This window comes from Alternaria postmessia (genome assembly GCF_024291825.1).
Source record: "Alternaria postmessia strain BMP 2775 chromosome Unknown scaffold_24, whole genome shotgun sequence".
Taxonomy (NCBI): Eukaryota; Fungi; Ascomycota; class Dothideomycetes; order Pleosporales; family Pleosporaceae; genus Alternaria; species Alternaria postmessia.
Genome location: NW_026260097.1, coordinates 198,248 through 212,339, shown reverse-complemented (window position 1 = coordinate 212,339; position 14,092 = coordinate 198,248). Strand labels below are relative to the sequence as shown.

At 51.7% G+C, this 14,092-nt stretch overlaps 6 protein-coding genes across 6 annotated transcripts; 4 read left to right on the top strand and 2 right to left on the bottom strand.

Annotated features, from left to right (window-relative positions):
* Window positions 1–8: 8 nt before the first annotated feature.
* On the top strand, window positions 9–1,181 carry J4E82_004889 (uncharacterized protein; the record flags this gene model as incomplete). Its single annotated transcript, XM_051731162.1, has 1 exon — window positions 9–1,181. The coding sequence occupies one exon, from the start codon at window positions 9–11 to the stop codon at window positions 1,179–1,181; it is 1,173 nt and encodes a 390-aa protein (XP_051589097.1).
* Window positions 1,182–2,031: 850 nt separating this feature from the next.
* J4E82_004888 (uncharacterized protein) lies at window positions 2,032–3,918 on the top strand (the record flags this gene model as incomplete). Its single annotated transcript, XM_051731161.1, has 1 exon — window positions 2,032–3,918. One exon carries the CDS (start codon window positions 2,032–2,034, stop codon window positions 3,916–3,918), a length of 1,887 nt encoding a protein of 628 aa, XP_051589096.1.
* Window positions 3,919–4,427: 509 nt separating this feature from the next.
* Window positions 4,428–4,853, bottom strand: J4E82_004887 (uncharacterized protein; the record flags this gene model as incomplete). Its single annotated transcript, XM_051731160.1, has 2 exons — window positions 4,428–4,713; window positions 4,795–4,853. 2 exons carry the CDS (start codon window positions 4,851–4,853, stop codon window positions 4,428–4,430), a joined length of 345 nt encoding a protein of 114 aa, XP_051589095.1.
* A 1,799-nt stretch (window positions 4,854–6,652) lies between these two features.
* J4E82_004886 (uncharacterized protein) lies at window positions 6,653–7,543 on the top strand (the record flags this gene model as incomplete). Its single annotated transcript, XM_051731159.1, has 1 exon — window positions 6,653–7,543. One exon carries the CDS (start codon window positions 6,653–6,655, stop codon window positions 7,541–7,543), a length of 891 nt encoding a protein of 296 aa, XP_051589094.1.
* A 1,237-nt stretch (window positions 7,544–8,780) lies between these two features.
* On the bottom strand, window positions 8,781–10,838 carry J4E82_004885 (uncharacterized protein; the record flags this gene model as incomplete). The annotated part of the gene is made up of 2 exons (XM_051731158.1): window positions 8,781–8,940; window positions 8,995–10,838. 2 exons carry the CDS (start codon window positions 10,836–10,838, stop codon window positions 8,781–8,783), a joined length of 2,004 nt encoding a protein of 667 aa, XP_051589093.1.
* A 2,059-nt stretch (window positions 10,839–12,897) lies between these two features.
* Window positions 12,898–14,089, top strand: J4E82_004884 (uncharacterized protein; the record flags this gene model as incomplete). Its single annotated transcript, XM_051731157.1, has 2 exons — window positions 12,898–13,291; window positions 13,527–14,089. The coding sequence occupies 2 exons, from the start codon at window positions 12,898–12,900 to the stop codon at window positions 14,087–14,089; spliced, it is 957 nt and encodes a 318-aa protein (XP_051589092.1).
* Window positions 14,090–14,092: the final 3 nt, after the last annotated feature.

The window sequence follows — 14,092 nt, the reverse complement described above, 5'->3', positions numbered from 1 at the left end:
TTCTTAGTATGGCGTCGTCAGCGTCGCGCCTTCCGCCTCTGCCACTACCAGACGGTATCGTCGAGAACTACGTCTACTGCCCCTCCAATGGCCTTACTTTTCACACACTCGAAGCTGGCTATACTCCGCAACGCGATAAGCCTCTGATAATTCTATGTCATGGCTTCCCAGAACTCGCCTTTTCTTGGAGGAAGGTCATGGTGCCTATCGCTGAGGCAGGCTATTATGTGGTAACCTTTGATCAGCGAGGATACGGGCGGACAACTGGCTGGGACAACTCTTCCTACTCCAACACAAACTTATCGCAGTTTGCTCTGACCAACGTGGTTCGCGATGTCGTGACCCTGGTCAATGCTCTGGGTTATCGAGAGGTCAAGTGCATTGTTGGCCACGACTTTGGTGCCGTCACTGCAAGCATGTGTGCTTTGATGCGTCCGGATTTCTTCAAGAGCGTTGTCATGATGAGTCATCCTTTCAAAGCGCCCGCGCTCTTGCCATTCGACATAGCCCACGGTGACGGTGAGACTGACGGACACGCGCCACAGCCGGACATCCACGCTGAGCTGGCGAATCTGCCTGTGCCGAGGAAACATTACAAGTGGTACAACAGTACCAATAGAGCTGCAGGCGATTGGCTAAACCTAAGCCAAGGATTGCATGCTTTTCTCAGAGGGTATCTTCATGTCAAGTCAGCTGACTGGAAAGAGAACTCGCCTCACCCTCTTAAGAGCTGGACGGCTGAAGAGATGGCTAAAGTACCCAACTACTACGTTATGCCGTTGCACAAGTCAATGCCTGATACCATTGCTGACATGATGGTCAACCAAGATAGCTCGGCAACCGAACGGTGGATGCCTGATCGGGATTTGACAGTCTACGTCCAAGAATGGTCACGAACAGGCTTTCAAGGTGGCCTCAACTACTACCGAGTTACCACTGATCCGAATAATATGAGAGACCTCCACCTGTTCGCGGGCAAGAAGATCGAATGTCCGAGTACCTTCATCTCAGGCGCTAAGGACTGGGGCAACTATCAGCAACCTGGGGCCATCGAGGCCTATCCCGAGTCATGCTCCGACTTTAGAGGGGTCCGGTTCATCCAAGGTGCAGGACATTGGCCTCAACAAGAGCAGCCGGAGAGTGTTGTTGAAGAAGTACTAGGATTCATTCGCTCTCTTTAAGTGGGTTGCAGTTGCGACGTGTACAGATGTCTGCAGATACATGCGATCCTATCGATTTATCAACTCTTGCGTCTCCATATTACCTGTATTGTTTCGGGCTGAATCCAGCCACCTACTAAGGGCATCCCTTCCACATCGGCTCATCATCTTGTTGAGGTCGCTACGCCGCCACGCCGCAATTCCTTCTCATGCTTCTCAGCAAGAGCTGCTGTCCGGTCGCTCCCTATTGCCCGGCATTCGGGCCCGCAGCCAGATCCGTAGTCAAGCACTGTCGGTATTGTGGTATTAGGAAGCTCTATAGTCGAGATCCACTATTATCACACGCTAAGCTACGCAATGCAACGTCAGTGATACATTAAGACACCACAAACGGCGCAAAACGTCAAGCCAAACGCTTATCCAATTTTGCGCAGGTTATTTCCACTCAAAATATGACCCGGAGCTCTATTTCAGGTCGACAGGAGACGTACATACATGTGCATTATAATGATAGCGAAGACGACTTTGGGGTCCGATCGATCGGAGGATTTGAAACGAGCTGACAATGTCTTTGTATTTAGAAGCTAGAGCTAATTGCGAGTACATCGGGGCTCGCTTGGCTGCGGCAATGCGGCGTGGGCGTCTATTTCCCCTGATTTCGTATGCAGCTCGCGGCAGTGCTGACTCGGCGCTAGAGCCGTTTCCTGATGATATGTGCTTGGCACATCATCCATCATCAACGTGCAGCGTACACTTGCCTCATTGTGGATTACCAGATTATGAGATGGGCAGGATAGCACTGTATAAGTTGGAAGGACGGGACGAGGCGATCGTGCAGTTGTGCACAGGGGACTTTCACTGATTCGCAAAAATGGCCACCTCTACTACAACTCCTTCAGTCGCTTCTTCCCGTACTTCACCAGTTCCTTTTACCAACTCTATTGCAAAATTGCGTCAATCGGTCGAGTACTGCCGAGAGATCACGCCCCATAGCCGTCGTAGCGTTTCCCTCGATCACAATCAGCCTCTTATTCATGGCACATGCGCTCATGTCATGCCCAGTGTGGTCCGGCCAATCGACAAGTCAAACACTTCATTAGATTCACTCGATCAGACCCTCGACAGCTGTTCTGTTTCGGACGTGTCTGAAGATGGACACGCCGATACCAACAACCCCAACGAAGCCAAGACCTACCGAAGTAGTCGCCAAGACACGTACGATCCTTTGGACGAGACATGTTATCAGAAACCGTACCATATGCCACAGGAAACGCATAGTAAATCGAAGAAGTCTCCGCAGACAGAATACGTAGAGGTCTATAAAGGGCCACTGCTGAAGCCTGTTGACGAGAAGAACATTGGCATCAAATCATCAGTGACAGTGTCTTCACACGCTCTATCGTCCACGGGGTCTCTGTCATCGGCGGAGACCAGACCTCGACAACGAGTTCTAAGCTTTTACCTTCATTGGTTCACAGCATATCGGATACTCATCGGGCTCACCTTTCTAGTTAACGTCGTAGTGTTCATTGTGCACATTAGAAAAACTCGCCACGAGCATTTTGCCCTTTCTGGACCTCTAATCGCTACGGCCGCCAATATCTTCGTTGCCGTCTTTGTGCGTCAGGAGGACCTCATCAACGTAAGCTTCTCCTTCGTAGCCAAAACACCAGCTAGCCTGCCGTTATGGCTCCGGAAGACGATTGCAGACTTTCACCACTACGGCGGACTACACATTGGATGCTCCGTGGCAGCACTGCTATGGTACTGTTACTTTGTGTTCCTTAACACAAATTTCGTTCTCGACACTGTAAAGCAGGACAAGGCTACGGGCTGGATGTGGGCCGACATCTTCACTTGTTACGCCTTCCTCCTATCCATCCTAGTCGTCTGTATTCTAGCACTCCCGCGTCTCCGAGTGAGATTTCACGACACGTTCGAACACACGCATCGCTTTGGTGGATGGGCAGCATTACTAGCACTATGGATAAATGCAGGCGTAGCTAGCAATAACCCGGGCAGTTCACCTCTCTATGCCAACGCCGCTCTCTGGCTCCTAGCCTCGACAACCTTTCTCATAATCCTACCATGGACCCGCATCCGCCGCGTACCCATAACCGCCGAAGCTGTTTCAAGCCGCGAAGTCAAGCTTACATTCCCTTACCAAAATATGCCCTATACTTCCACAACCCGCTTCTCACTATCCCCGCTTCTCGAATGGCACGCCTTTGCCACGATCCCTATCCAAGCCTCATCTACACCAACCATCTCCTCCGCATATATAGTCATCTCGGCAGCGGGTGACTGGACAAAGTCCATCATCACCTCCCCACCTACTCACATCTGGCTTCGCAAACCTGCCACCAAAAACTTCCTCTCCTTCGCCCCATTGTTCGACTCCCTCCTCCTTATAGCCACAGGCGCAGGTATCGGTCCCTTGCTCTCCCTTTTGAGCTCACCAGCTATCGCACACATGCGCGAACAGGGCAAGCAGGTTAGGGTCATGTGGGTTGTGTATGATCCTAATGCGGAGCATTGGGGGTTCGCGCAAGATATTATACGGAGAGTGGATCCGGAACCGAAGATCTTTGACTCTAGGGAAGGGAGGCCCGATGTGGCGTGTGAGGCAGAGGTTATGAAGAAAGAGTGCGAGTTGGAGGCTGTTATGGTCGTTAGTAATCCGAAGGCTACAAGAGAGGTCGTTGAGAGGATCAAGGGGAACGGGGGTGCAGCTTACGGGGCTGTGTTTGACTCTTAGGGTTGGGGTGCGTTGTACTGACCGGGTCGCCAGGTGCTTATTCGTTATGTTTTCATGTGTCTATTCTGGTTGTTCGGCCTCAGAAGCTGAGCTCTTTTGAGTTGGGTGGGTTGGCGAACCGACCCTTCATAGCATTCATTATGGCGTTTTTTAATGGACGCAGGCGTGTGTCCATATCGTTTAACCGTCAAACTTAGCCGCGTAAAGCCCTTACAAGGCTCTACTATGATACTCTGATACCAATGTTTTCAGAAGCACTGCTGAGAGATCGTAGTATAGGGTGTAGATGTGTGCGGATCGTTGCAAGTACGTGATGCATGTTTGCACGACGGTTTCTTCGAGCTGAAGAGCCATCTTATTATTCTTCAACCACCATTACCATTAACACATTAACCTAGAAGCTAAAAAGTACAAATCGTTCCTCTCCCGTACTTATCACCAACGCACTCCTGGTATCAAGACGTCTGACTGCACCCGTATCCCTCACAACCACCATTGAATCACACCGCTTAAACCATAAGCGCAGCGAACAAGCCTCCAAACACACCCACGACCACGGAACCCATCGCCATGTTTGCTGCCGCGGCACCTGTGAACTCCGGCATGTTACCCGAAGCGGTCGCGCTGCCCATCATTCCTGATCCAGACATCATGATGATGCTTGGCTTGGTCTCGTTACTGCCAGCGGCACAGGACGGTACGGCAACAGCGGAGCGTGTCACCATTACATCGGCAGGGGCGGCGGAAGGGCAGCCTGGGTGGACTGTGAGGGTGGATGTTACGGCGGGAGATTGGCTGCGGGGCGTTAGTTGAGTTGACTATGACTGAATTATAGAAAAAAGAGGAGGTGCTAGGAGGGATAGAGGGCTTGCTTACGCCGAGACGGTGCTGGATAGCACGATAGCAGTGCTGAGAATGGATGCCGAGAACTTCATATTGGGAGTTTTAGGGTACGAATGCCGTTGATTAGATGGTGGCGTATGTAGTATATGTTACGACTACAAAAGAATGTACGACGACTTTTAGAATTTGAGGGAATGGAAAGAGAAGAAACAGTAATCGAACAGCGACTATGCCGCTTCTTTGTATCCACACCTGGCGACTTACCTCCATCATGCGCACAGTTCACCTCCTTAGTTCTTCCTCCCGAGGTTGATTCCAGTTTCTACCTTAGGATATATCGAACGCGGCAGTTCTACTCCAAGTGAACCAATGAATTACTAGCATATTGTCCTACTCGCCTCCCAAACAAGCTACAACTCACTTTCACAACTTACTAGAACCCCTTCATTTCGAACAACCGTTGGCAAGTGGCAAGATCGCAACAGAATTGCCCGGCCAGTTGTCCAAGTCTCATCGGGTTGTATGTCTTCCGAGAATACATTCATCCCAAGGTCACGTCCCCACTCTATCAGACACAGATGCAGCAGAGTTGGGTGTTGATCAACGGGCAAGAAGTTGCCGAATTTCAAAAGGCGCGGGAGGGAAGGAAACACTCACGGCTGCTAGAACCAAGCTAACGGTCTAAAGTACGGAGAGACTGTGTGCCGCCGGTAGTTGGGTAGGGCGGCTAGGTGGTAAGACCAGTGGGTTGTAATTTACCTGGCTAGTTCAAGGGTAAATGGAATGTGGAGGTGGGAAGTTCCGTTTGTATTTCGAAAGTCCCTGTACTAGCGAACGGTGCTGGTTCCGGGAGTTGCGTTAGCCTTCGACGTTCAAGTTTGTAACCAGGCTGGCGGTCTAGCAGGGTGTAAAGAATCGTTATTGGAATGATAGTTTGTTCCATTAGCGTTTCCATGCATGCACAACAAAGGGAGCTTAGGAAAAGACAGAAGGCACAATCGCTTTGTAGTTGCTCCCTACCTTGGTGCAAACCAATTGCTTCCTCTTACAGCTTACGTTCTCTAAACATCCTTTCTCGACAGTCTTCCACATCCGCCGACATTACCCCTCGGAAAGTCACCTTTCCATAGTAACTCCAACGCCTTCCATGTCCTCCGGTCGTAGATCCCGTCGCGATTAAGCCACTGCAGAGAAAAAAAGCTTCAACAGCACGTGTAGTCTGAACGGGAAGAAAAGCTGACAATTGTAAGTTGTTGTCCCCTGACTAAAATGGTCATGATTAGCTGCGTACTAGAGCGGTCTTGGTATAGTTGAGCCCGTTGTGTAGTAGCGCGACGTCATTCTTGAGCTTAACCGTCCTAGCGCCATATTCGGATGGTGAAGGTTCCGTGGTACACAACATCACTAACCTGCCGCGATTTTGCGGGGAATGACTCTTGGACCCTTGCTGTTACTCGCTTCCTTCTTTCCAAGGCCTTACTCTCGTCTAGAAGTAGTAATCAAGGTCGTTGGTCTCTACCTGATCGGGACGACGGTGGATCAGTTGGTGAGGTTAGGCTGATCGGGGTCTTAGCTGCCCTGGTGCTTGGGCTGTGAGATCGCGACTGGCGCCGGATGGAATCATGTCCGTCTACGGGAGTTCGTGCCTAGCTCAGGCTACGGTAGATGATGATGAGATTGGGATGGGCGAGCTCGAAGAGGGGTAGTAAGCTTTCAGTCTTGTCTTTGCGGGAGATGAGGAAGGAGAGTAATGGTAGGTATAAGATGGAATGGTTCTCGCCGGATTGAAAGAGATATCTCATAGCATCTCAACTACTACTCTGAGCATCTCTACTACACATTCTCTTGTACTCATTACTCGATTATTCGATTTTAATATCCAACCATCAAAATGAAGTCCACCATCTTCTCCATCGCTGCTCTTGCGGCTGTCTCTACTGCTGCTCCCGTCAAGCGTGCTGATGGCCCATCCGACGGCGAGATTCTCAACTACGCCCTTACTCTCGAGCACCTCGAGAACACCTTCTACGCCCAGGCCCTCGCCAAGTACAGCGTTGAGGACTTCAAGGCCGCCAACTTCACCGAGGAGAACTACAACCGCATCATGACCATCTCGGGCGATGAGAAGACTCACGTTGAGTTCCTGACTGGTGCGCTCAGCGCTGCTGGAGCCAAGCCCGTCGAGGCCTGCACCTACGACTTCGGATACAAGGACGTTGCCTCCTTCCTTGCCACTGCTAGCATCCTCGAGGGTGTTGGTGTCAGCGCCTACCTCGGTGCCGCCGCAGACATCATGTCCAAGACCTACTTGACTGCCGCTGGATCCATCCTGACCGTCGAGGCCCGCCACTCTGCCTACGTACGCAACACCATCAGCGAGTCGCCCTTCCCAGCTCCCTTCGACAACCCATTGAGCTACAACGAGGTCTACACACTCGCTGCGCAGTTCATCAAGTCCTGCCCAGAGACCAACGCTCCTCTGCCCGTCAAGGCTTTCCCTACCCTTGCTGCCTCCGCATCCGACGGAAGCATGATGATCAAGGCTGGCAGCAAGGTCACTCTCAAGACCTCTGGATACAAGGTTGACGGCAAGGTCTACGCTGCTTTCATCACTGTTACCGGCCCTGTCTTCGTTGACGCCATGGAGGTCGAGGGTGGATTCGAGGTCATGATCCCCGAGAAGGGTATTGCTGGACAGAGCTACGTTGTTCTCACCAGCTGCAACACCGCTGCCACCGATGACACCATCATTGCTGGTCCCGCCGTTGTTGAGGTCATGTAAAGTGGTTGTCTCATGAGCAGACCCTGCGACTTCGAGTATTGTCAGCTGTGACACATTGTAGTAATGATAGTAGTAGTATTCTTAAATTCTAATTTCTAGTCTCAACTTTGTTCGCGTCTTTGGAACTGGTGAAAATCTCTACAATGCTTTGACACTAAAAAGAGGTGCATGACCCATGTGGGAGTGGTTGTTATCTGACTGTTAATTCGCAGTGCTTGTAAATTTGGCAATTCAGTGTGCAACATGATTGTAATAGCTTCATTATGTTGCTGGAAGTTATGATCGATCACTGCGATACTGTGATTACGATGCTTTGACACCCCACCCCACATAGTTGCCAAAACACTTTGGCATTCCAAGCATCACGTATATTCTAACACATCCCTCTTTCTCGACTGGAACTGGGCTTCGCAGCACACCCTACTGCTCGTTTGCGTGCATGCTTTCTACATTGTAGGCGCTACATAGCCCTTTCGATCACTCAACACCGATTCACCAGATACCACACTAAAGGCGATCAGACCAGCAGCTTGACACAAACGAACACATTTGCCTGCTCTGTCTCCGCTTCTACTCACTACGCATGCAACCAGCGTGCCAGTGGATCCAGCTGACGCCACCCCTCATAACCAGATGAACACATACCCGTGATAGGGCCAATCTTGACGTAATCGGATGACGCGGCCTCAGGTACCGAAAGAAAGAGAAAGAGAACAAGACACAAAGGATACGTCTCTTGCATTTATTTATTTCCGCACATGCTCTATCTACAAAATGCTTTTCTCTCAAACATTTCCCCTCCTTATTACACAAAGCGCAGAGGGAGAAGAATGCAGCCCGAAGCCTGAGCCTGGGTAGAGACTTGCCCAAAATCCACCAGATACACACAATAGAGCCAGCCGGGTTCCAACATATTCCCGGTAATCGTATATATACACAAGTAGAGGGCTTCCTTTCCCTCCAGAGATTATCCAATGCAAAATTCCTAACATGTCTCGATGTAGGGCCCAGACAGGTAGACACCCCATGATATCCGATTGTGGGATTTCAGGCCCGCGTAAAAGAAAAGGAAAAGGGTACAATTGCGCCCTGGATATACAGAATTCGCGGAAAGAGATCGGTAGAGCGGTCGAGAAAGAGTCGCCGCATCGTGCCGAAGATAAAAACGCCCGCCAACGCCATGCCGTCATGCAAGAACTCGTGATGAGAATGAATGCTATACGCGCTCGTCTCGTATCTAATTGTCGTACGTCGAGGGTAGAGATTTGCCGCCGCAATCGGGGATCTTGAGGCCAGACTTGAGGTTGCGGTTGATATCCATAAGACCCCATTTGTCTTCCCACTCTTTGCCCTTTTCGTTGTACTGAATCTTCCATGGCTCGTCAAATGCTGAGAACCTGCAGATATATGTTAGTGACGGTGCGTCAACAAACGGCGATGCAAACACTTACCAGAAATACTCTGTTCCGTTTGCCAGACTTGGGCAGACCCAGTCTTCCATGAATTGGTTCATCTCATCAATCCCAGCAACGGATCCTCCGGCGCAAGTATCGGCTGCACCACAGTCAGTGCCACCTCCTGATGGCCAACCAACTTCTGCGATGACCTGGTGTATGCCGTTTTGGCTCGCAGTGAGAGACACGTCATGGGTTTGCCAGAAGTTCCAGGTCCAGGCGGCCGCCTCGCTGACGTCAACACCAGCAAAGAAGGGATGAACGTTTGACATGACAATATCGACCTTGGAAGCCATGTCGGCAGTCCAGTTGTCACCTAGATCGGCCATGGCGACAGGCAGCTGGCAGCTGTGGTCCGAGATGTTCTTGCGGAAATCGGTAATGTGACCGAGTAGCTCGGTTTCCGTCAGGTCTTTGCGGTAAAGCACCTCGTTACCGATGATGATACCCTTGAAGTAATCGCAGCCGTAGTCGTCGAGAATGTCCCATGTTTGAGCGATCTGTCGCTCAGTAGTAGTATCGTTCTTGTCGAGCCAAACACCGAGCCAAATCTTCATGGTGTCCTTGATTTCCAAGCGATCAATGGCATGGATGAGCATCTGAGTCTGGTTACAATCGGTACCATACAAACGGACTGAGTTGGTCAGTTGCGACATGACAGCCAAATCTCGGGTGATGTTGTTTTGGGATGGTCCGACGTGGAGGCAGTCTGGGTATTGTGTGTTGAGTGGAGTGTAGTCCATGCCTGGGAAGACCTTGTGCAGATCGGCGTTGTTCATCAAGGCCTTGATCTCATCAGAATCCTTGCCAAGATCCTCCTTGTTGTCTTTGGCGACATCTTGAGAAGATTGCTCAGCTTCGGCTTTGCTAGCGTCGTGACCTCCGCCCTTGCCGATAGTAGCACCTAGGACACCACCAAGAATTGCACCCAAGAGAATGAGAGCGATGATAGAAATGGCGATCCACATTCTCTTCTTCCGCTTCTTCAAGTCGTCTTCGGCTTTCCAGCTGGCGATCTTTTCTGGCATGAGTTCTCCACTTCCGTTGACCATGGGCACAGCATCGTACTTGGTGCCGTCTCGCGACGACGCGGCAGTGAAGGCACCAGCGCCTGCGGCAGCACCAACAGCTCCGTGGTTTATTGATGATCCCGGAGAACCATTGCGACTGCTGCCGTCCCGCGAGCCACCAAATGGCACGAAAGAGCGTCGCTTGTTCTGCATAGAGTTGTGGTCTGGGCCCATTCCCCAGTCGTCATCATTGTCGACTTCGTGTGGGTTGATTATGCCCATCTGTGGAGCGAGATTCTGGGCAGACGAAGAGTAGCGGTTGTAGGGCGTGTCGTTGTAGGGGGCGCCGCTGTGAGGAGAGTGGGGCATGCTGTGCAGGGAGCTGTCACTCGAGTACATGCCAGCGACCAGCGGTGCGCCTGAGCCGTAGGAACGATTCGAGTACATTGGACGGGGCACCATGGGCTGGTCGTAGCCATTCGGGTCGTTGAAGGGTGAGGACTGCGAGTTCCTGTTGGGTACGCCCATGGGTCGTCCTGGGCCTGGCATACCTCTCGCGGCCTGCATGCCGCTCTCGCGTGGGTGGTTGCTAGCGACGCCGTTGGCGATGCCGTTAATACCGCCGCCAGCGGCTGTGTCGCCCATGTTGTCAGAGCCTGGGGTGACGCCTGGAGTCGAGTAGTCGGAGTAGTTGTTGGGGTCGGTATACTGTCGCTGCTGGTGCATACCCACGGGGGTGCGATGAACAGGCGGAGGCGGCGGATTGTCGTCGGACGGTAGGGAGTCTGGCTGCTGTCCTAATGGCCAAGCCTGGGGTTGCTGGAAAGCCATTGTGGGTGCTTGTTTGAGGTTTTCTTACACACCTCGCGTCAAAAGGCGAAAACGACAGGCGGGCGCGGGCAACGCTCGGAAGTGGTAGCGGACGGCGGCGCGCCGCTCTGATGATCGCGATGGGCGGACTATGGCTGGGCCTGGCTAGTGGTTGGGGGCGCGGGACACGCTTGGTCGAGGGTTTCTTCTTCGTAGGAGCTGCAACGCAAGGGCCCGACAAAAACGAGAGAAAAGGATGATGCAGCGTTTCGCAGAGGCGCAATTGTGGAGAGAGAGCAGTCGTGTGGCCGAGTTGATGCAGGTGTGTTAGTCGGGTACACGGCTCTGGCACGACAGAGGCTGACGGATTGGCTGCGCTAGCCCGCAAGATTCACCCAGGAAACCACCAGCGAACCCACCTGTGACGTCTCCGCCAATGCACCAGCCTCCAAACAGCCTCAACAGGTTTTCGCCGTGATAAGCTGCTGCCGTTGCACATACCGACCGAGCGCACCTTTTCGCAGACCCGACCATGGCCCTTTTTGCTTTCTCGGTCGTATTCTGCTTCTCTCTCAACTCTCTCATCTCTCATCAATTCACTCCCGTATCAGGATCAACACGGTGCCTGCCTGTTGCTGCGCTGTGATCCATCGCGCCTGCCTGTGCGCCCAAAGTAGGCAGGCGCGATATAGCCTCACCAGAAACAAGCAGTCGCAGCGAGGCCTTGGCGCTACCCACGGGAAGCCGCATCGACAACGGCGCGAACAAGGGTTGGGCCATAGACAATCTCCCATATCAGTTGCATCTTTATTGCCGCGCATCCTCTTTGGTGTCTATCCCTTTCATCCCCTGCTCGACTGCACGCCTTGCCGTCTATCCTGCATAGTCTCTGCTGCTTCGAGCTTCTGTCAACAACGTCTTTGACTTCACCACGTTCCACCATTAGCTCCTCGTGTCAGCCGCTACCGCAAACGGCTCCACTCGGAAATCTGGAGCGACCTACTTTAAGCCTGTCTAGTCTGCATAGCATAGCCTCAACTTTGCCATCTGTTTGCCATCGCCCATCGTGTTTCCTCTTTTTATTCCCGCACTCGCATCTTTTGCTACGAGGTCCGAGTCCGTTGTCTCAGCCACGGTCGTCATGCGCGACATCCATTGCCCTTGTAGCCATCTGATCGCTGTGGTGAAACACAAACACCAGATCGCCATCCGGCCCGGCTGATAAGACATGTTGTGCTCACCACTCGATCCTACCCCGCGCCCTTGGGCGAATCTCGTTCCGCCGTGCATACGAGCGCCGCGTCAGCGTCAAGTCATCCTACCGGACTTCAGCAGAAGCAGATACTTGTTTGGCTCAACTGTCAAAAATGCGCGCCAGCCTTCCAGCCTCTTGCATGCTGCATATGGTACACGTACCACGGTCACGTTTCTGCAGCCAAAATATTGGTTTGCATGCACCATGCCTCGCAACATACATTAGTACCTTTGCACGTACACTTTGACATCTACTACAGTTGCAGCGAGCTAGGCTTCAAATGCGAGCCGGAAATTAATTGAACATGGTCCATCTGGGCAACTGTGGCGATTTTGCGCCCAAATAAATTCAACGACTGTCACGTACCCCAGCAAGTATTATCTCTTAAACTTGGAATTCATTACACCGTGTACATACATGGTACAGTGTATGCTAGATCACCAATTGCAGCTAGATGCCGGTTGAGCGCCTCTATGCCGAAGATGCACACATCGCGCGAACTCTTCCTCATACGTAGGTAGAGGCTCAAAGGAGCTCCATCTGCTCAACATCAAGATACATCAAATACCATATCTCGGCGCAATAAGCTTCCGGTCGCATCCACATCTGACGATACCATTGGACTCAAGTTGTTGGACGCCTCATCTGGTCTAAACTCATCAGGTCCGCTGGCGCATGATTTTCCTAATCCGGACAACCACAATGGTAGAATCAAGCATTCAACCATCACGAAGAATGGGGAGTAGTAGCATCTGTATACATATAAATATCATTCCCTTGGCAACTTAACTATGCTCTCCCTACAAAAGTCAAACTGTCCAAGCAATGCCATCCCGCGCCCAGATTCACGCTACCCTTACCACACTACCCACCGGTCCCCCTCTTGTCATCGCCATCATAGGCGGCACATCAGGCATTGGATCATACACAGCAAAAGCATTCGCCTCCGTTTACCGCAACGCCGGATCCAAACTTCGCGTCTACCTTGTTGGTCGCGACGCCTCACGCGCAGAGGCCTTACTCACAGATGTGCGCTCGACGAGTCCAGGTTCAGAATGGCGGTTCTTGAAAGCGAATGATCTGGCGATGATGAGCGATGTCGATACCGTGTGCGCGCAGATCAAGCGGTACGAGGAGGAAGAGCCGTTTAAGGGGGGAGGACCGAGGATAGATATGTTGTACATGAGTCAAGCGTTCTCACCTTTAGCACCATCCGGTCGTGAGTTTTCTTCTACTTTTTACTACCAGATGAGAAACTGGAGCATAGTCGCATAGTAGCAACAAAAAATTCCATATGCTAACATCAACAATCAACCCTCCAGCAACAAAAGAAGGACTAGACACTCAAATGTCTCTCCTATACTACTCCCGCATCCGCTTCATCCTCAACCTAAGCCCACTCCTCTATCGCTCTCAAAGTCCCTCAGGTGCCCACGTAATATCTATTTTCGCAGGCACAATGGAAGACCGCATCGATGCGAAAAACCTCCCTATCGGCCCACCGCCGCCCAAGAAATACGGCGTCACATCGGTCCGCACGCACGTCTCTTTTATGAAGACGTATCTTTTCGAGGCCCTGGCCGAGAAACACGCTGGCAAGATATCTTTTATTCATATTTACCCTGGGCTAGTTGATGGGCCGACATTCTTGAGTCATGTGAATCCTTTGTGGTTCCGTATTTTATGGCGTGTAGCCAAGGTATTGATGGCTTGGTACATGACGAGTCCCGAGGTTTGCGGGCATGTCATGGTGTTTTTGGGGACTGGGAGATATCCTGCACAGGGCTTAGGTGTTGGGGCGGATGACGACAAGGGTAATACGAAGAGCGATAAAGAGGGAAATGATGTGGCATTCAGTAGTATGAGAGAAAGAGGCGGTGGTGCATATGCTGTCGGTCAGAGGGGTGATGAGAAAAAGGAAGTTAGTTATGCGAAGCTGAGGCAGAGTGACACTAGGGACAGAGTGTGGAAACATACCATGGGTGTGTTGGAAGGTGTTCAAGGATTGACAAGATAGTTG